At 54.0% G+C, this 18,632-nt stretch overlaps 11 protein-coding genes across 11 annotated transcripts; 5 read left to right on the top strand and 6 right to left on the bottom strand.

The window, feature by feature from the left end:
* Positions 1-215: 215 nt before the first annotated feature.
* BJY04DRAFT_216392 (uncharacterized protein) lies at positions 216-1,710 on the top strand (the record flags this gene model as incomplete). Its single annotated transcript, XM_073715739.1, has 3 exons — positions 216-600; positions 650-1,344; positions 1,396-1,710. 3 exons carry the CDS (start codon positions 216-218, stop codon positions 1,708-1,710), a joined length of 1,395 nt encoding a protein of 464 aa, XP_073573383.1.
* Positions 1,711-1,848: 138 nt separating this feature from the next.
* BJY04DRAFT_184906 (putative salicylate hydroxylase) lies at positions 1,849-3,404 on the top strand. The gene is made up of 3 exons (XM_073710690.1): positions 1,849-2,764; positions 2,811-3,246; positions 3,299-3,404. Exons 1-3 carry the CDS (start codon positions 1,907-1,909, stop codon positions 3,343-3,345), a joined length of 1,341 nt encoding a protein of 446 aa, XP_073573384.1. The 5' UTR covers positions 1,849-1,906; the 3' UTR covers positions 3,346-3,404.
* BJY04DRAFT_226592 (glycoside hydrolase family 43 protein) lies at positions 3,355-4,371 on the bottom strand (the record flags this gene model as incomplete). The annotated part of the gene is made up of 2 exons (XM_073718447.1): positions 4,073-4,371; positions 3,355-4,029 (listed from the first exon to the last, which is right to left on the bottom strand). Exons 1-2 carry the CDS (start codon positions 4,358-4,360, stop codon positions 3,355-3,357), a joined length of 963 nt encoding a protein of 320 aa, XP_073573385.1. The 5' UTR covers positions 4,361-4,371.
* A 1,681-nt stretch (positions 4,372-6,052) lies between these two features.
* BJY04DRAFT_216395 (uncharacterized protein) lies at positions 6,053-6,807 on the top strand (the record flags this gene model as incomplete). The annotated part of the gene is made up of 3 exons (XM_073715740.1): positions 6,053-6,100; positions 6,163-6,573; positions 6,649-6,807. The coding sequence occupies 3 exons, from the start codon at positions 6,053-6,055 to the stop codon at positions 6,805-6,807; spliced, it is 618 nt and encodes a 205-aa protein (XP_073573386.1).
* Positions 6,808-6,914: 107 nt separating this feature from the next.
* BJY04DRAFT_216396 (phosphatidylserine decarboxylase) lies at positions 6,915-8,105 on the bottom strand (the record flags this gene model as incomplete). The annotated part of the gene is made up of 1 exon (XM_073715741.1): positions 6,915-8,105. The coding sequence occupies one exon, from the start codon at positions 8,103-8,105 to the stop codon at positions 6,915-6,917; it is 1,191 nt and encodes a 396-aa protein (XP_073573387.1).
* A 206-nt stretch (positions 8,106-8,311) lies between these two features.
* Positions 8,312-9,805, bottom strand: BJY04DRAFT_184910 (GNAT family N-acetyltransferase). The gene is made up of 2 exons (XM_073710691.1): positions 8,892-9,805; positions 8,312-8,831 (listed from the first exon to the last, which is right to left on the bottom strand). The coding sequence occupies exons 1-2, from the start codon at positions 9,310-9,312 to the stop codon at positions 8,485-8,487; spliced, it is 768 nt and encodes a 255-aa protein (XP_073573388.1). The 5' UTR covers positions 9,313-9,805; the 3' UTR covers positions 8,312-8,484.
* A 217-nt stretch (positions 9,806-10,022) lies between these two features.
* BJY04DRAFT_216398 (uncharacterized protein) lies at positions 10,023-10,950 on the top strand (the record flags this gene model as incomplete). Its single annotated transcript, XM_073715742.1, has 3 exons — positions 10,023-10,415; positions 10,476-10,683; positions 10,742-10,950. 3 exons carry the CDS (start codon positions 10,023-10,025, stop codon positions 10,948-10,950), a joined length of 810 nt encoding a protein of 269 aa, XP_073573389.1.
* A 52-nt stretch (positions 10,951-11,002) lies between these two features.
* Positions 11,003-12,252, bottom strand: BJY04DRAFT_27059 (pyrroline-5-carboxylate reductase family protein). Its single transcript, XM_073720043.1, has 2 exons — positions 11,601-12,252; positions 11,003-11,556 (listed from the first exon to the last, which is right to left on the bottom strand). Exons 1-2 carry the CDS (start codon positions 12,148-12,150, stop codon positions 11,252-11,254), a joined length of 855 nt encoding a protein of 284 aa, XP_073573390.1. The 5' UTR covers positions 12,151-12,252; the 3' UTR covers positions 11,003-11,251.
* Positions 12,253-12,426: 174 nt separating this feature from the next.
* BJY04DRAFT_184917 (uncharacterized protein) lies at positions 12,427-14,220 on the bottom strand. Its single transcript, XM_073710692.1, has 2 exons — positions 12,579-14,220; positions 12,427-12,508 (listed from the first exon to the last, which is right to left on the bottom strand). Exon 1 carries the CDS (start codon positions 13,870-13,872, stop codon positions 12,607-12,609), a length of 1,266 nt encoding a protein of 421 aa, XP_073573391.1. The 5' UTR covers positions 13,873-14,220; the 3' UTR covers positions 12,427-12,508; positions 12,579-12,606.
* A 654-nt stretch (positions 14,221-14,874) lies between these two features.
* On the top strand, positions 14,875-15,440 carry BJY04DRAFT_184919 (uncharacterized protein). Its single transcript, XM_073710693.1, has one exon. It carries the CDS (start codon positions 14,882-14,884, stop codon positions 15,359-15,361), a length of 480 nt encoding a protein of 159 aa, XP_073573392.1. The 5' UTR covers positions 14,875-14,881; the 3' UTR covers positions 15,362-15,440.
* Positions 15,441-15,587: 147 nt separating this feature from the next.
* BJY04DRAFT_27148 (catalase/peroxidase) lies at positions 15,588-18,190 on the bottom strand. Its single transcript, XM_073720044.1, has one exon. It carries the CDS (start codon positions 17,995-17,997, stop codon positions 15,775-15,777), a length of 2,223 nt encoding a protein of 740 aa, XP_073573393.1. The 5' UTR covers positions 17,998-18,190; the 3' UTR covers positions 15,588-15,774.
* Positions 18,191-18,632: the final 442 nt, after the last annotated feature.

The raw sequence follows: 18,632 nt of genomic DNA on the forward strand, positions 1-18,632 counted from the left end.
TTCACAGTGCGTGCTGATAGGCCGTGACTGGATATTCCATCTGGAGTGGTTGCCGATAACGCTATTGTTGCATGAGATGAGATGCGAATGGCGTTAGAGTTGGAGACGTGGGCTAGCTGCTATGACAGTTAGGGTGTAGATGGTAAGATAAATATTCCCGTAGACTAGGCCCTCATTCACTTTGCAGAGCATACCTTCTCGCTTGCACCAGTACAATGGCATCTGCAGAAGAGATCCGCAAAGAGGCCGCTCGTCACTGGGCGGCTGCCAAAACCGCCGAGTGGGAAGACGGCCAGGAGGAAGAGTTTGCTCAGTTGAAACAGGACCTTGTGAAGGAATACGGCGAAGAGAATTTACGGAAGGGATGGCTGGAGGTGACTGCTGCTCTTGCCAAAGAGGCTGAGATCATTTCGTCGAGGGGGTCTTCTATCATCCCCGTCGTGGAAATCGATCAGCTCGACGGCCTACCACAAGAAACCATAGACGAGATCAAGCACCGCGGCGCTGTCGTGTTTCGAAATGTGCTTTCCCAGGAGCACACCCTGGAACTGCAAGCCGAATTGGACAAGTATCTTCGTGATAACGAGAACGATATCGCTGGTACTGTCCCACAGAATATCTTCCCACCGCTGATGCTAACGACCTGCAGCACGCCCTCCCCCAAACCCCTGGCTCTTCGAGTCCTTCTACTCCCCAGTGCAGCACAAAGTCCGAACGAACAGTAACAGCATCAAAGCTCAAAGATTCCTAAACAACCTCTGGACGGGCTACTCCCCCGACGAAGCCCTCCCAGAGCCAATCGTCTACGCCGACTCCCTGCGTCACCGTCGCCCAGGCGGCTTCTCTCCGACAGCGCAACCGCATATCGACGCAGGGAGCCTCGACCGCTGGGCAGACGAGAACTACCGCCACTTCTACGACGCCGTCTTCCGAGGCTCGCCGCTAGACTACGACCCCTACGACGTGAAGAAGCGCATCGCGGCCAACCAAGCGAAGTTCCCCGGTCGTTCGCAGTCGACGGTCTTCCGGTCGTTTCAGGGCTGGACGTCCTTGTCTTCTTCGGGCGCTGAGTTTGGACGCAGCAGTCTGGCGATCTGTCCGAATCTCAAACTCGCGCAGGCTTATGTTTTGCTGCGGCCGTTCTTCAAGCCCTCAGAAGGGGAGGGTGTGGATGCGTCCGATCCTGCGACGTGGGTGCTGGATGATTCAGGCGCTTTCCCTGGTGCTGCGAAGGGGCGCAGTCAGTGGGTTGTGTACGCGACACATCCACATCTCCAGCTTGAGAAGACGTTGACGTTGACTCCGGAGATCCACCCGGGCGATGCGGTGTTCTGGCATTCAGATGTAGGCATCTTCAGCTTGAAAAGGAGATAAATGCTAACACGGCATCTCTAGATCATCCACGCAGTTGACCCTGCGAACAACACCGACCAGACCGCGACGGTGCTGTATATCCCGGCTGTTCCGCTGACGCGCAAGAGTGTCACGTACCTCAAGGAGCAGCGAGACTCGCTGCTTGCAAACGGGCAGATTCCGCCGGATTTCAATACGAGGAGTGGCAAGTCGGGGGAATCGCGGTTTAATGGATGGCTGGATGTGCACGCGGCTATTGGGGATAACGTGCAAGGGCGACGGGCGTATGGGCTTGAGAAGCTGGAGGGGGAGGAGGGGATTGTGCAGTGGGCGAACGAGGTACTTGGGTTCGTGTAGATGACCACCTAGGAGTTACCTTACCTCTATACCCCTGAATGCCAGTCAAGCACCTTTTTTAATCCAACCCGAGGGTCTCATCGCTGATATACGATAAGCTCGGGAAAGATCATCTCCAACTGCTATCAGCGGGGTAATCTCATCTCTCCCTTCCCCCCCCTCCGTCTCTTCCTCTCTCTCTCTCCGTCCCTCAACCATGACCAGCAAATCCTTCACCATCGCCATCATCGGCGGCGGCATTAGCGGCCTCACCCTGGCCCTGGGCCTCCTCCGCCGACACATCCCCGTGGTGATCTACGAAGCCACCGCCGAATTCAAAGAAGTGGGGCTCGGCCTGACCATCGGCCCAGCGGCACACCGCGCAATGCCCCTGATCGATCCCAAGATACGTCAAATTTACGACCAGCTCATTACGACTCATGCCGATAGTCCGGGGTTTGAGCGGTTTCGGGAGACCTGGTTTGAGGTGGTGTGGGCGGGTAGCAATGAGAATGAGAAGGAGAAGGATGGGGAGGTTTTGATGGATTTGAAGGCGTTGCCGAGTGGGCAGACGACGGTGAGACGGGCGGATTTCTTGGATGCGTTGGTGAAGTTGTTGCCTGGGGGTGTGGCGAGGTTTGGGAAGAGGTTGGACACTTTGTCTGAGACGGAAGATGGGGTGGTGATGAGGTTTGAGGATGGTACTGAAGAGACAGCGAGTGTGGTTGTTGGCTGTGATGGGATCCATTCTAGGGTTAAACGGTTTGTTCTCGATGAGGAGGAATACCAGCGTACGCAACCCCGGTATAGTGGCATGTATGGGTATCGGGCTGTGCTGGATATGGAAACTATGGTTGCGGCAGTAGGGGAACATCGGGCTAGGGTGTCGACTATGTATATTGGTGATGGGGCGTATGGTGTCACCTACCCGATTATGCGTGCGAAGAAGGTCAATGTTGGGATATATCCGTTGCATTCCGAGTGGGATCGAGACGAGTGGGTGCGGCCGGCGAGGAAGGAAGACATGCGGAGGGATTTTGCCCACATGGGGACGCACATTAACAAACTCATTGAGGTACAGTATATCATAGCATGCTCTTGGTCTGTGCTAACATGAACAGCATATGCCCGACCCAACGCAATGGGCGATCTACGAACATCCACACATATCGACATACGCCCGCTCGAAAGTCGCCATCCTCGGCGACGCAGCGCACGCCTCCACACCCCACCAAGGTGCTGGTGCAGGCCAGGCTATCGAAGATGCACATGTCCTCGCCGAACTCTTAGGCGACGAACGTGTAAGATCTACGGAACATGTGGTGGCTGCATTCCAGGCGTATGATGCCATCCGCCGACCACGGAGTCAGAGGGTGGTGTCGAGTAGCGCGGAGAACGCCCACCTTCTTTGTCTGCGACTTGAAGGAGTTGGTGACGACGGCGAGAAGATAAAGACGACTCTTCAAGAGCGGCTACGATGGCTGTGGAATCTGGATGTACAGGGTCAAGTAGACCAGGCGAAAGCCTTCATGTGGGAGCGGATAGGAGAAAGCTCAACTACAGACCAATGTTAGCTAGCAACCGTGATTCTCTCTTCTTCTCGACTTATCCATAAATCCTAATATGCCCTTTACCTCACCACAAGCATGGATATAGTTCCATGGCCTATAGTAAAGTGATCTTCCCACCTCCAATCTCAACATCCACAACCCACGCCCCCCTCCCACTATCGATACTCTGCCCATCGCGAAACGCATGGAAAATAAACTTCCTCCCACCGTCCAAGAAGTCGCCATGCCCCGGCCCCGCCAACGGCCCAACATCACTGCCATCCCCACTAACCAGCAACGGCGCATCCGGCGCCTGCGCCTTCGTATACGGGCCCGTGATCGCCTCCGCCGTCGCATAGCTCACATCATACGCAAGGGTATTATACATATTCGACGAGAAGGTCAGGTAGTATGTCCCGTCGACTTTAATCAAGCTCGGCCCTTCAACGAGCGGGCCGTCTGCGTCGTCGCGATCGAGGATCTGGATCGGCGAGCCGACTTTCGTGATTCCGTCGGCTTCGACTTCTTGGAGCAGCAGCGGGGTTGGGTGGTAGGGGCCGTTGCCGTTCAGGCTGTTGCCGTCGACTTTGTAGATTACGTAGCGTTTGCCGCTGGGGTCGTGGTAGCCGACTGCGTCGATGGCGCCGCCTTGGTCTAGGTGGCAGGCGAAGGGCGATTCGCTGGGGGTGTAGGGGCCTGTGATGGAGGGGGATGTTGCGGTTCCGACGCAGTGTTTTGCGTTGTCTTCGCGCGCGAGGCCGGAGAAGTAGAGGACGTAGGTTCCGTCGTCCTGAGCGGTTAGTATAGCGCGGATTGGAGAGGGGGAGGCTTACGAGTTGGATGACATCGGGTGCCCAGACGAGCGGGTTGTCACCTTGCACCCATGATGGGAAGGGCCCTGGTAGGGCGTCTGTGCCTTCGAGGAGGGTCCATGTGTTGAAGTCGTCGGAGCGCGCTACTTGCACGTTTATGCCGTCTGACTGTGTTCCGAAGGCGTAGTAGCCTTGCTCTGTTTGGATGACTGCTGGGTCGGGGAAGTTGTGGTCGAGCACCCGTCGGGGTTCAGCGAGGGCGAAGCCAACGGTGAGAAGAGAGAGGATCGAAGGCTTCATGTTCAGCATGTTTCTTATATTTTTGAGGGGGCTAGAAAACGGACAGAGGAGTCAGTACCAGGATGTGAGGAGCTATTTCTACCCTCTCGAAATCCGTCAGTGGCGCGCGATGGCACCCAAGTCGGACAACCTATATGCAATGCTACATGGTTCGCATCGTCGGAATATTTCACCTGCCTGATTGAGCAAGAAGAGCATGTCGATCCCCCGGTTATTGGCCATTGTGGGGGGTCCGCTGAAGATTCGAACTGCCGAGGACGATTTCCTTGGCCCGATTCGAGCCATTCTCACGATATCTCTGCAGAGATGCAGCCATACCTCGATTAGAGAGCGGGAATTGGCCTCCATTGAGTCTAGTTACTTTACCCCGCGGTGAGAATGGGTAATAATATAGGCTGTAGGGTCGCAACAGGGTGGGATGTCGTCAGAGCATGCAGGGCATCTTCCCCGCAATGGACAAAATCCCCGCTCTCGCACTTGGCGAGACAGCCACCTCCATGGCTGCTGTGCTTAGATATTTAGTCGTGTGTCTGTGGCGTTATTGCCAGACTGGCTGTTCCTGATTTCTGCTGTTCCGTGGATTACAGCCTGTGTTGCCACGGTCTGCACGCCACCTAGCCACCCGCACCGCACACTCGAGAGCAGACTTGATTTGTTCATTGATCGGGCACACTCACCGGGCCAGGAACGAACCAGAAACAGACATCGTCCCAGGCCTGGGTCTGGTGAACCTTAGAGTGCCCTCGCCCGTCGATACCGAGTCGGGGCCGACTTCCGTTCCCCAGGTCGATCTGGCCCTGGACAGCCTAAGTGTTCTATAGTTATTGGTGGCTCAGCAAGAGTGCCATCTTCAGAACGCGGTCTCGCTGCTGGACTGTAGGGGATATTCCAACGTCTGTCCTGATGCCCCTGTCCTTGTGTGCCTAATGCGCTCGGGGCTTCTGTATGGCTGTTTGCCTATAATTACTTAATTTGTATGTCGGAAATATTCTCTCCGATCCGTAACAACTCTCTGCAGCAGGGTGACCCCTTGTAATCTCGCCTTCAACGCTGGTATGCCTGAGTTGGCTCCCGGTGCGTCGGCCAGCGTAGCACCCCAATCGTCTTCCAGTGCTTGTCACAGACCATCAGCCTATTGACTACTCTATTGAACATGACTCGCTAGAGCCAGAATATAATTCCCGGATGCGCAGCGATACATATCTTCTGCTTGGCCTCCATGCCAACCAACCACCCGTCAACCGAGAGCCTCAAATGACCGCCCATCCATGCATATAATCGCGCTCAGACATATAGTATTGTCTGTTTGCGGAATGCTGCACTACACATACATGGTCTGTGTCACCAGTTCTTTGTTGAGATGAGGCTGACCGCATAAAAAGACCCTTCCACGAAACGTGGCGACCACAAACTCTGCAGGATCAATAAACTCGGGATAGCCCTGAATAAGAGCTCAATAAGTCCCGATGAGGTCCTCAATAGCTAAACATAGAGCGAGTGTGTGGTAGCATAAAGATGTAGTATCCTGAAGCTGGTATATGTTTCGCATTGCGGCATGCTCAGCGTGACATTTGTAGACTGGTAGGGCAGTTGTTTATAAAGAGTCGTGTCGTCTGTTTCTTACGATTGCCAGATTCTCTATATTTGCAGTGTGCAAACAGCAGCTGGTTCTACTGATACGATCGATTTCCTTCAATCAACATGCGGTTCGCTAACCTTGTGGCTTTCCTCCCGCTCCTCTTCCCAGCGGTTCGTCCCCCCAAGACAACTTCTCAACTGCACAAACACCACTAACTCAGCCACATACACAGGCCCAAGCCCTAACAGCCCCGATAGACGGGTACGAAGTCTCCGAGCCAGAATGGGAGCTCGAAGTCCTCCCCGGCAAAACCATCATCGTCAACGGCACCTTCGAAGACGCCTACGAGGAAGCCCTCAAGCACAACCCCAACTTCCACGAGGAGTACACAGAGCCGCACTACAAGCGCCAGCTGCGCCAGCTGGAGCTGACGAAGCGCTTCAACCAACAGCAAGAGGAGTGGGGCTTGACGTCGATGTATTGCGGCGATAGGCCGGACTGGCTGGCAGTCGACGTGAATATCGCCCGTAAGGTCATTAATGATGTGATGAGGTTCTCGGGGAAGCCGATCCGGGGGCCTGGCTGGGCGAACTGTGAGCGCGTGCGATGCCATAATACGGGTGCGTTGTGGTGGTGTAATGATGTATGTTTTTTGTTCTCTGTCATCCCCATCCCCTCCTGTTCTGTTTTGTCGGTGCTAATGCGCACTGTGTGCTAGGCTCCAAATACTAGGGAACTCCCGGGCTATACTACGCTCACGCGCGGGGCAAATTTCATTCTGGCGAGCTGCGTGCGGACTGGATTTGGCGAGGGCCACTCGACTAAGGGGCAGGCTTTTCACAGGGATAATTGGAATGTCATTGTGCGGAAGTGTTAGGCGGCTGGTGATGGTTATGATCATGGATGTTTATGTTTCTTTCTTTCTTTTTTCATACCCACCCTGTACGTTCTTTAATATTCTCTGTTGTTTCTTCTGGCAAGCCTTCAGGGCACGCTTTCTTCCGGAGACAAATGTCCAATGTGTTCCCCCATCTTATAGTGTTGCCCTGCCAACATTGTGATTTGTGTATTGAGTCGACCCTCAAATATGAGTACCACGTCTGAGCCGCCGAATTGGAAGTACCCCAGCTCTTCCCCCTTGTGTAGCTGGGCCCCGAGCTCTGCTGTTAGAATGACGGATGAGACGAGCGCCATTCCCACGGGTAAAACTGCGACCAAACCACCGCCAGTGTCAATGATAACCAGTCCTCTTGACTGACAAAATTGATACCCCGTCTCGTTCGGAATTGACAGTTCTGCACCCCCCTCGCCTCTTGGGCCATGTGCTTCAACTTGCATATAGTTTTGACCCTGTATAACCCGTGCCTCAACCACGGTCCCAGCAACAGGCGCATGCACGCGGTGATAGTCGTCGACATTCAAAAATCCATGCAGCCACACCCCGCCGGCGAACCGGTCTTTGTACGGTGAGTCGACCAGCATCTGCGCTATTGGCCACGACAGTCCTTTGGTCGTAACCCTTGAGGCGGCAGTAATGCGATGCATCTCCTTAAACTCGAAATCCGCGGGACTTGTCACGACCGAATTGTCCCCGATAGCGGCGATCGGCCGGCGACCGGGCTTGACGTGTCGGCTGAAGAACTCGTTGAATGTTTTCCAGCCGCTGCGGGGCTCGATGTAGTCGTTCATTCTGTAGGCTGGGTTTGATCTGAAGGTTGTGAGTTCAGACGCTGATGCAGGGGTGTCCATGAAGTGGCCGATGGCGTTGCTGTAGCGGATCATCCAGGTTGAGAGCCAGGTTAGCTCGTCGGGCTCTTGATGCTGGCCAACGATTGGCCGGATGGGACTTTGGTATTTTCGTATTGGGGGCTGGTCGAAGATAAGCCAGGTGATTGTCAAGCGATGTAGTAGGTCCTTAGGGCGTATGGCTTCGGTGGGGATCCAGTGGAGCTGTTCGTTTAGAAAGGTTAGGAAGTGCTCTAAGGACTGGATATTCTGCATCTCGTTTATGTTGTATGATTTTGCTGCCGCAACGGCTGCTTCAAAGTCCCTTTTTCGACTCGAATCGGAAAGGATCCAGTGCTGGAGCTCCTGGATAAGAGGGTTGTGGGTGTCTTCTGGAGTTGCCACTCCTCCCGACACATATTTAATGTAGGCCAATGCTCTAGACAGCATTCTTGCTCTGAAGATGCAAATGCTTCTGTTCGTTGCCAACATGAAGTTCTCCTATCTCGCCAGCATATCTTTATACCCCAGTTTGACCAGCATAGCAGCTGACGGTGCACCACGTGTCTATAGGGTCCGACCATGGCTGGCTGGATGCAAGTCTAGTTCGTACTCAGCTACGCCAGTCGTGATGAACCCTTAGCTTAGGAGCTAGCTTACGTGTCATTGCCCGTAGCTGGATACTCTCATGCACATGATCTGTAGCTGTTGGCTTTGTGGTCCCCCCGCGGTGACCGACGGGTCACTCGTTTCCTCGTACCTTATTCCATGGAAGACTAAACCAAACCAACATTTTCCGCCTACATAACCTGTCTTTATGAGAAGGTAATTACAATTTACTAAACATCCCGCTCATATGCCCCTCCCACGGCGGCGTCGTCACCCCCTGCACAAACTTCCCATACTGGGGCCGCCACATCGGCCAGAACCGCAGCGGCTGCATCTTCCTCTCCATCTCCCTCCACTCCTCATCAGGGCTCTCTCTCTTTGGCTCAACAGCAACTTTCCGAAACGGGATGAACCCATGGCGCATGAAAATCGGCACGCCCATCGCCGTGACAGCCTCCATGTACGCTTCTAGCCCGTGCTCGTCCGCCCGTCGGCATTCTTCTTCGAGCAGCATGTCGGCAATTCCCTGCTGCCGGTACTCGGGGAGGACGAAGCCGATGTAGGAGTCTGTCTCGTCAGCCTTATATCTTATCAATAGGGTAGAGGTAGAGGTGGGAATGAACATACACAAATGCGGCCGCTGCATAAACCTCTCCCGCGGCTCATTGAATATCTTCATCGCCTCGTCGATATACTCCCGCTGACTCCCGGCGGGATACCAAACGGCCGAATCTTCTTTCTCTTTCTTGGCAGTGAATGGATTCTGTCTATGCACCTTGATCAGCAAACCCCCTGCGATCTTGTTGTTCTGCTCCGTGTCGATCACTTTCAGCCACACGCTATCAGGGTCATCGACTGCCCATTGGCGTTGTAGGTCGACTAGGTTCTTCAATTCTGTTCTTTTCTGTTCCTCTGCTTCTGGTCCGAAGATTGGGTAGAAGAAGCGGAAGATGGACTGGTGCGGGTTGTCGAAGCTGGTGACTTCGCAGGCGACGAGCTCCGCGAAGTCAGGAGAGGAAGGGTCGGTTTGGTGGAGTTCGAAGCGCATAATGCTTGTTGGTGGATATGAGTGTTCGTGCAGAGTCCTGGGTTCGAAGAATTGGTCACGGCTGTGGCTTTATATAACTAGCTCTTCGCCCCTGTCGGCCTTGAGATTTTGTTGTGTAAATGTGTCGGCCTGGGCTGGACCAGATCGGTTTCGACTGGCATTGTCTTACTCGCTGGGGTAGAATCCTGCAGAGTAGAATCTACAGCTAGCGCATGGTTAGTATGCTCAGCCAGCCATCAATATCTTCACGGAGAATCCCACACAAGCCCAATCAGCACCAGCCACGATAACAACCCTCAGCTCGGGCGTTACACGGATAGTTCGGAGTATCTGCACGCTACCACTAGCTCATGACGTTTAGCACGCCATTACCATTTGCGCCTTTATGCGAACGGTCGATCTTATTTGCGTAGAATGGAGCGATTGGGTGCGAGTGGGACGGTGGGAAGCAAGTCGATAGAACAGCCATCATTCCCTTTAAGTGCTAGCGATCCAACTTGGATTAAAGTATCAATAAGACCAAATCCCAAGCACTATATGTAACGGCCGCCAATCCCCTCTACTACCGCCGATCAGGCCACCCCATGCCGTCGGGAGGACGCGGAGTCCGGAGATCTGACGTACTACGGAATGCCCCGCCCCGTTCACCACATTCCTTATATGTCAACCTTATGTGCGTCGAGAATCCATTGTTCAGAAAAACTGCAATCATGCCAGACATAACCACCCTCTCGCAAAAAGCAGCCGCCCTTCTCGCCAACCTCCTCTCCCAACCCCGCAGCAGACTCCTCCTCAGCGCCCTCCCGGCAGCTGTCCTCGCGCTCTTCATCCCAGCTGCCTACCGTGACTATCAATCCTATCTCGCTCTCGGACCGGGCGGGCCACCGTACAATGTCGCTGGATGGCTAGGTGTGAAGCTAGTCTTCAACCCGTTCAAGCGCGAGATGTTCGATACGGGGCTTTACGATCGGAAAATCGCTGCGGGCCAGGATGAGGAGTATCTACAGGACCTACCACCGAGGAAAGGGGAAAGACCCGTGATGGGGAGTTTTGCGGTTCCGCAGAGGCAGACGGGGGAGTGGCCGGGTCAGGAGATTAGGGATGTATGTGTTTGTGCTGATTTGTGTGTATCAAGGAATGAGAAGCAGCTGATGTTCGGATAGAAATTAATGGCTGAGTACACGGCCTTCCTAGATCGGAATGCGCATGTCGTTGATCGCGTGCCGTCGATCCTGGAGAAATATACCGATGCCGCGCATGTTTGCGACAGGGTTCCCCTGACGGACGTCGCGAGGGGCTTGAAGAGGGAGGTCTGTCATGTTCATGGGACGAGTGATCACTCGGTCCATGTTACGCTTGCGCCGGCGGATTGTATGTGATGTCCCCTGTCGCAGTATGAAAGATATTGCAGGTGATTGACTGCTCCTAGGCAAACGCGTCATCGAGGCCGGCTGGGGTCAGAGGTTTCCGCTTGCCGGGTCGAGTCTGTTCAAGACTCTGACTTTCGGGCGGTTGCCGGCGATTCCGATGGAGTATGTCTTTGTTTATGCGCCGAGGAATGAGGAGGAGGTGGATGTTGTGATGCGGATCATTAAGGCTGGTGTGCAGTATGTTAGTGGGTCGGGCGATGTGCAGTAATAGGATGTGAATGGTGAGCAATCAGGCTATAGTCCTCACTAGGTTGTTAATTTGTACATTATGCTATATGGTTAATATCAGAGTGCGTCTCATTGCCATCATTTTTTTTTTTTTGGCTTTTCACGACCCGGATTGGCTCTTGAGCTCATGAAAACAAGACTGACCACCTCTGGGTAGACACCTATCACTTAGAGCGAGAAAGCTTACAATAAAGATGCAATAGCTTTCTGAACGCGAAGACACAAGTACTAACTGATTTTATTGAAGAATGTATCATGATTTTCTTATCTTATAACCTCCCCTATGGCTTCGCAAGCGTGTTGCCCAGCTCAGCCGCGCGGGAAGTTGCCGCCTTAACAGCCTTATCAACAATCTGCTCAAAGTCCAATGCCTTGAAGGTCTCCAGTGCGGCATGAGTAGTTCCATTCGGGCTGGTGACGTTCTTCCGCAGCTGAGTAGGGCTGTCGGACGACTCGGTCAGCATCTTGCCGGCGCCGAGACAGGTTTGCGCGGCGAGACGGGTCGCTTGTTCAGCTGGGAGACCGAGTGCTGTGGCGCTGGCGACGAGGTGCTCGACCATGGCGAAGAAGTAGGCGGGTCCAGAGCCTGAGGAGTTAGTGGTGGTGGGTTGTAGAGCTGTGGGGACATACCTGATAGTCCGGTCACGACGTCGATGAGTTGCTCCTTGTCGACCCATTCGGTGGCCTTGCTGACGCTCTGCAGCAGCGCGCTGACGAGCTCCTTCTCTGCTGAGGTGACGTCCTCGCTGGCGAAGAGACCTGACGCACCCTCTCCGACAAGGGCAGGGGTGTTGGGCATGACGCGAACGAGATGCGCGGTGCGGCCGTCAGATGTCTTCAGCCATTCCTTCAGGCTCTGCAGGGTGATGCCAGCGGCGATGCTGACGACGACAGGGAGGGTTGAGCGCTTGGACCAGGCATCGGCGAGCTCCTCGCAGACAGACTTGGTGACTTGCGGCTTGACGGCGATGATGATGATATCGGCGTCGCCGCCGGCAGTGACGTTTGAAGTTGTGGTTTGCACGCCGAGGCCAGCGATCTTGTCCCGGTTGACGTCCCATGGCTCGGAGACGGTGATGTTCTGCTTGTTGATGCCTTGGTTGAGCAGGCCGCCGATGATGGCGGAGGCCATGTTGCCGCCGCCAATGAAGGCAAGCTTGCTATCTTGGAGAGAGGGCATTTTGATATTGTGATATTTCTGGATGGTTGATCAACACATTGAGTCAACTTTTTGGGGTCGTGCAAGTGAAAGTGAAAGTGGGATGTCTGTCACGTGCGTGACGATATCGGGCCGGCCCCTTATCGCGGTCCGGTCGTTTGATGCCTTGTACATCAGGCGTCCACCGGCAAACAGCCGGCGTTTGCTTGAATTGAAGGTCATGATGCTAGAAATAGGTATATATAAGGTGACAGAGTGGTTTGTTCCTTCTAAAATTTCATCCACTAGAAAATATGCTGTGTGGCTTCGGTATTGACTTTGACCTGCATGCCGGCCAGAAATATATATGCTCACCTCGTCTAGTTGAATCAGGATACTGGTATGGTTAGCACCAGTTGTGGGCACTGTCATATCTTCCTTCAATTCTTTTACTTACTCCTATTCAAAAGCTAATTCAGAAATGACTCTACCACCACACTAAAACCCCAGCCCCCGTTCAAACCCCCTCCACGCCACTCCAATCGGCTGCACAAACGTCGAAGCCCGCCCCGAATCCCCCATCTCCTGCACCCCGTTCACCAGATACAGCGGCGTCATCTCCCCATCATCACTAAAGAAAATCTTCGCCCTCTCCCGTCGATTCAGCGTCCGCACCGTCCCGTCCACAAACAACACCGTCGAGTTAAACGCCTCTTGCTGCTTGAAATGCCAGGGTCCCGTCAGTTCTCGCGCGTACATGTGCGCGCCCACCCGTGGCCACTTCTGTCCGTTGTGCTCGACCAGATCGATCATCCAGTGGTTCAGGAAGTGCCAGTTTCCACGCTTATCCCGCCACAGGAAGGGGTCTTCGGTCCAGGTGGGGCTGTATTCGGTTGTGTTCCAGGGTTGCGTGTGGAGGAGGGTGTAGGTGGAGTTGAAGGTGTTGGCTGTGTAGATGGCGTTGTCTTCGACGGCGAGGATGATTTCCGACGTGCGGTGCTTGGGGCTCCAGAGGGGGAAGGGGGCCGGGTTTGTCGAGTGTGGGGATTTGCTGTGCAGGATCAGCTCGAAGGGCGTCCAGGGGCCGCGGAGGCTGGAGGAGCTTGAGACGGAGATGTTGTTGGGCCATTGTGTGTAGGATATGCTGCGGCAGCGGGTGGCGGGGGGTGCCTGGGCACCGGTTGTGTATAGTAGGTACTTTTTGTCGGCAGGGCTCCAGATGATCGACGGGTTGTGTCGGAAGGGCTCGCTAATTGCTTCGGCGTAGTGGTAAGGGCCCTGTGGTCCATTTCGTGATTCTGCTCGTATGATGTGCGAGCTTGGGCGCCACCCGGATAGCCCACAGCCGTCGGCGAACTGGGAGGTGAAGAGGTGGAAAAGTTTGGGGTCCTCCGGGTCCTGCAGGATTTGACCACCCCAGGATGAGTTTCCATTAGGGCCGAAATGTGCAGGGTTTGTTGCAGCGGTCTGGTTATAACCGTTTGCTTGGATTGCTGGTGCAAGGTCGAGTCTGCCGCAGTCGTCGCCGAACCAGCCTGGATCGCAGTCGCAGGTTTTAGTCCTAGGCGAGGCTCTATTTGAAGGAGTGCGCCGGCAAATGCCGTTGAGGCTGCAGTCTTCATCTGTTTCGCACGCCAGTGTAGCGTGGATGACCGCAAGGCCAAGGGTTAAAACATGGATGATTCGCATCGTGTAGGGCTTTTCTCGCGACACGAGCAAGAACACAGAGGTTACTGAGAGGATCAAACTACGGCATGAGGACATTATCTTATATTGCAATGATTGTCGGTTGGCTCTACCCCGAGCGGGAAATATTCGACCGTCTGGGCTTGAGTCTGAACAGGATTCCCATGCGGGGCCCCGCGATAGTGTAGCCACCGATCGACACTCTGATAGCCAGTACGGTCTGACTACCGAGGCTATATGTCCTGGCCTGCCTGCAGATAGATTACCTCTGCAAGGCGGGTAAATGTCACGAATCAAAGACTTGCAGCTGCCAGCTGGTCTGACGGATAATTATCCCTGCCGCCGAGACGACCATCCCCACTCAAATGAGCTACGAATGCCGTCAAGTATAGGTACTTGCTCATACTGTCGTATCATTAGACCTAGGCCGTGCAGGGTCTGCCTCCTATATCTCCCAAATGGTCACTAGGAAAAGCCGTAGCAACGGCTTGTGAATACCTTTCTGATATTGCCGGAAGCATACTTGGTCCTCTAGCATTATTATAATCCATGAGGGACAGGCGAGTATATCTATTCGGTCTGTAGTAATCGCCGTAACGGCCCTTCAGATACTGCGTCATGTCATACTCAGAGCCTGAGGGCCCAGTATATTTGATTAAGTACAAAGACAGCATCGTTAAATGCTCTTGGTCTTAGGACTACTAAAGAAAAGTTACCTCTGTCGCCCTGGACTGTCATCGCTTCTGCCACTGTTCATTATGCTCGTTGTTTTGCGCGTGTCAGAAAAGGGTCTTTACTATTCCGAGCTCTGACTCGGTCTAGTATGAAGCGCGGATACCTTCCTTGATGAGAAACTACGCATCAGACTGGAGAGTCGCGAAACAAGCCACAAAGGACGGTCTGATTCATATCATAAAGCACAGTCCAAAACCAATAAAGAGCCCCTTTGTGAGTCTTTTTTACAGGTATCAGCCACTTCTGAAGTCCTTTCACATTAGAATCTGATGTACAACATGGTTTCTTGTAGGAGTCAAAAAAAACAATGGGCTTTCACCGTTAGAGACCAAAGCAGATATGATGCTTCACTATGGTGGATATAAATATCCCTTCCATCTCTCCGCTGAATAGAGATATCATCCGACTACACTCACACACACCCCTGATCCCACAAACAACTCACGAACCATTATCCAGACTCTACTATTCCTACTCAACTAAAACCGCAAGAATGACCCCTCCCACCAACAACAACACCGCCACCAGCAGCACCGAAAAACCCATCATAACCCCCACCGAAGCCGAAAAGGCCATCCACTTCGAGGACCGCTGGGCCCAGGCAACACACAGCCAAAGGGGCATCTTCGCGGAGGCCGTGCGGCACTTCGCGGAGAAAGGCCAGTGGCATCCAATGTTTCCGGGTGGCAGGGCGGGCGAGTACCTGGTGTATAAGCATATTGTGGGCGTGTCGGGGGCGGATGAGGAGTGGTGGGTGAGGGTGATTCCGACGTTGAAGGAGGTGGAGTGGACGAGGGAGGATGAGGAGTTTTTGAATAAGAATAGTCTGTAAGAGACGGCACCTTCCAAGGTTGGAGACTTACCTACCTGGGTAGGGGGAGGTTGTGGCCCGGTCTTTTGGGGCTAGTCGTTCGTTGGGATTGGGTGAGTGGTTTAGACTTATATCAATAGATCTGATTGGGTTTGCCTGAGGTCTTCTCCCTGCGTTCAGCTGTAATTAGTGTAAGCATGTCTTTACCATGTACGGAGGGAAGTGTAGTCGTTTGGTTACGTTCACTTCCTGAGTCCACCAGCTAGCTGTAGCTGACCCGCTGAGAAATCTACAATCATGCAGGAGGTGCGAAACTCGTAAATCATTCGATTGTTCGGCTAGCAGATAACTATCGTGGACGGTAAACGTCATTATGAAGCGCCGTATCAAATTTCCCCCCACAGCTTTGTCCCAGTCAACATAATGTTCGATATTTACAGCTGTGGCTTGATCCGTGGGGTGCCCGCCCCTTGCTTGATGTCGAAGCGATCCAGGTTCGAGACCTTCTCCCAGGCCGCAACAAAGTCTTTGACGAACTTTCCTTCTGCGTCGGAGCTACCGTAGACCTCTGAAAGCGCGCGCAGTTCAGCGTGTGAACCGAGGACGAGATCGGCGCGCGAAGCCTTCCAGCGTGTCTGGCCGGTCTTGCGGTCCAAGCCGACAAAGATCTCATTGGTATCATCCTCTGGCTTCCACTGCGTGCTGATGTCGAGAAGGTTGACGTAGAAGTCGTTCGTCAGCTGGCCAGGGCGGTCGGTGAAAACGCCTAGGTTGGAGCGGTCGTAGTTGTTGTTGAGCACGCGCAGGCCACCGACCAAGACGGTCAGCTCTGGTGCAGAGAGCGTGAGCAGGTGTGCCTTGTCGATGAGGAAGTCTTCGGTGCGCACGCGAGCAGTACCACGGCCGTAGTTACGGAAGCCGTCCGCAATTGGCTCCAGGTATTTGAAGGAATCAACGTCGGTCTGGTCTTGAGACGCGTCGGTGCGACCGGGGGTAAACGCAACCGAGATGTCATGGCCAGCGTCGCGGGCGGCTTTCTCGACCGCTGCCGCACCGGCGAGGATAATCAAGTCGGCCAACGACACGCGCTTCTCGGACGATTGGGCGCCATTGAACTGTTTCTGGATGCTCTCAAGCGCGTTCAAGACTTCGTCCAACCAAGGCTGGCTGTTGATCTTCCAGGTGCGCAGAGGGTTCAGGCGAATGCGAGCACCATTGGCGCCACCACGCTTGTCGCTGCCACGGAAGGTGGAGGCGGAGGCCCAAGCAGTGGAGATGAACTTGGTGTGATCAACTCCGCTGGATAGGATAGCGTTTTTCAGTGAAGCAATGTCATCGACATCAATGACAGGATGGTTCAGCTCCGGGACGGGGTCCTGCCAGATAAAGACCTCGGATGGCACCTCCGGACCTTGGTAGAGGGTACGAGGACCGACATCACGGTGGGTGAGTTTGAACCATGCTTTCGCAAATGCCTCAGCGAATTGATCAGGATTCTCGAGGAATCGACGTGAGATCTTCTCGTACTCGGGATCGTAGCGGAGCGACAGGTCGGTGGTCAACATTCGAGGAGGGTGCTTGACGCTGGGGTCGAAAGCATCAGGAATGATGTTGTCGGCGTTTTTAGCCACCCACTGGTTAGCTCCAGCAGGACTCTTGGTCAATTCCCACTCGTATTTGAACAGGTACTCGAAGAACTGGTTGCTCCACCGAGTGGGAGTCTTGGTCCAGGTGACCTCGAGACCACTGGTGATGGCATGACGGCCGGTTCCAGACTCAAAGCCGCTCTGCCAGCCCAATCCTTGGAGTTCAATTCCGGCACCATGAGGTTCCTTGCCGAGGTGGGTTCCAGGACCGGCACCATGTGTCTTGCCAAAGGTGTGACCACCAGCGATCAAGGCAACAGTCTCCTCGTCGTTCATGGCCATACGACCGAAGGTGATGCGGATGTCTTTTGCCGCAAGGATCGGGTCAGGGTTCTTGTTCGGGCCTTCAGGGTTGACGTAGATCAAACCCATATGAGCGGCACCAAGTGGGCTGTCGAGCTCGCCTTCAAGGTAACGGACATCATTGCCGAGCCATTCTGTTTCGCCTCCCCAGAAGACCGACTCGTCCGCCTCCCAAACATCGCTGCGACCACCGGCGAAACCAAATGTCTTGAAGCCCATGGACTCGAGAGCGACATTGCCAGTGAGGATGAGCAAGTCGGCCCAGGAGATCTTCGAACCGTACTTTTGCTTGATCGGCCACAGGAGACGACGAGCCTTGTCCAAACTGACGTTATCGGGCCAGCTGTTGAGGGGAGCGAAGCGCTGCTGACCTTGGCCGCCACCACCACGGCCATCGAAGACGCGATATGTACCGGCACTGTGCCAGGCCATGCGGATAAAGAGACCGCCGTAGTGGCCGAAATCTGCGGGCCACCAGTCCTGGGAATCGGTCATCAAAGCCTCGAGATCACGCTTGAGAGCGAAGTAGTCTAAGCTGTTGAAGGCGGCGGCATATTCAAAGTCCTTGTCGTAGGGATTGGTGACGGAGGTGTTCTGGCGCAGGATGTTGAGCTTGAGGTCGTCAGGCCACCAGTCCTTGTTGTTAGTGCCACCGCCACCAATGTTGGCGTTGCTGCGATTGTGGACGGGGCATTCACCGGAGCCCATGATGGATGGAGAGAGACAGCGCTGGGTTGATGGAAGTGATGGTTTGGAGATGAGGGAGATGGAAGAGAAGGAAGAGAGGATGAAGAAGTGAGATGATGATGAAGGGAGAAGGAAAGAAAGAAAGAGAGAAAGAGGGGGAGGGGAGGAGTGTAACACACCGGCTACGACTTAACCCCGCATTCTATAACGGACTTGATCCCCGCGCCTTATACTCGGTCGTCTACATGTGACGAATAACATGCTATATTACTGGCTGAACAACCCCGGATTACCATGGAGATTGTAGTGGGGCTGGCAGGGACCAATACCATTGTTGGAGAAGTAATCATCCTCTGGCGGATTGACTAATAAGAGCACTCCAGACCCCCTCATGCCTCGCTAAGCCGATGAGTCTAGATGCCAGAGAGATGATGTCTTCACTCAACCTTCCCTTTTCCAGTCTATCTATCTACTCATGCTATGAGAGCATTCCAGGCATACTGTTGACATCGCGTTCAAGACAAGCAAGACAAATCTCGTTTATTGACAAAACCGATCAACCAACCCAAGCCGGCCAACTAATCTAAGAAACGAGCGACTAGTCCAATAAGAAGACGGAATTCAGGCAGCAATTTACAACATATGCCGCTGCAGAA

Source organism: Aspergillus karnatakaensis (assembly GCF_047715665.1).
Source record: "Aspergillus karnatakaensis strain CBS 102800 unplaced genomic scaffold BJY04scaffold_14, whole genome shotgun sequence".
NCBI classification, from domain to species: domain Eukaryota; kingdom Fungi; phylum Ascomycota; class Eurotiomycetes; order Eurotiales; family Aspergillaceae; genus Aspergillus; species Aspergillus karnatakaensis.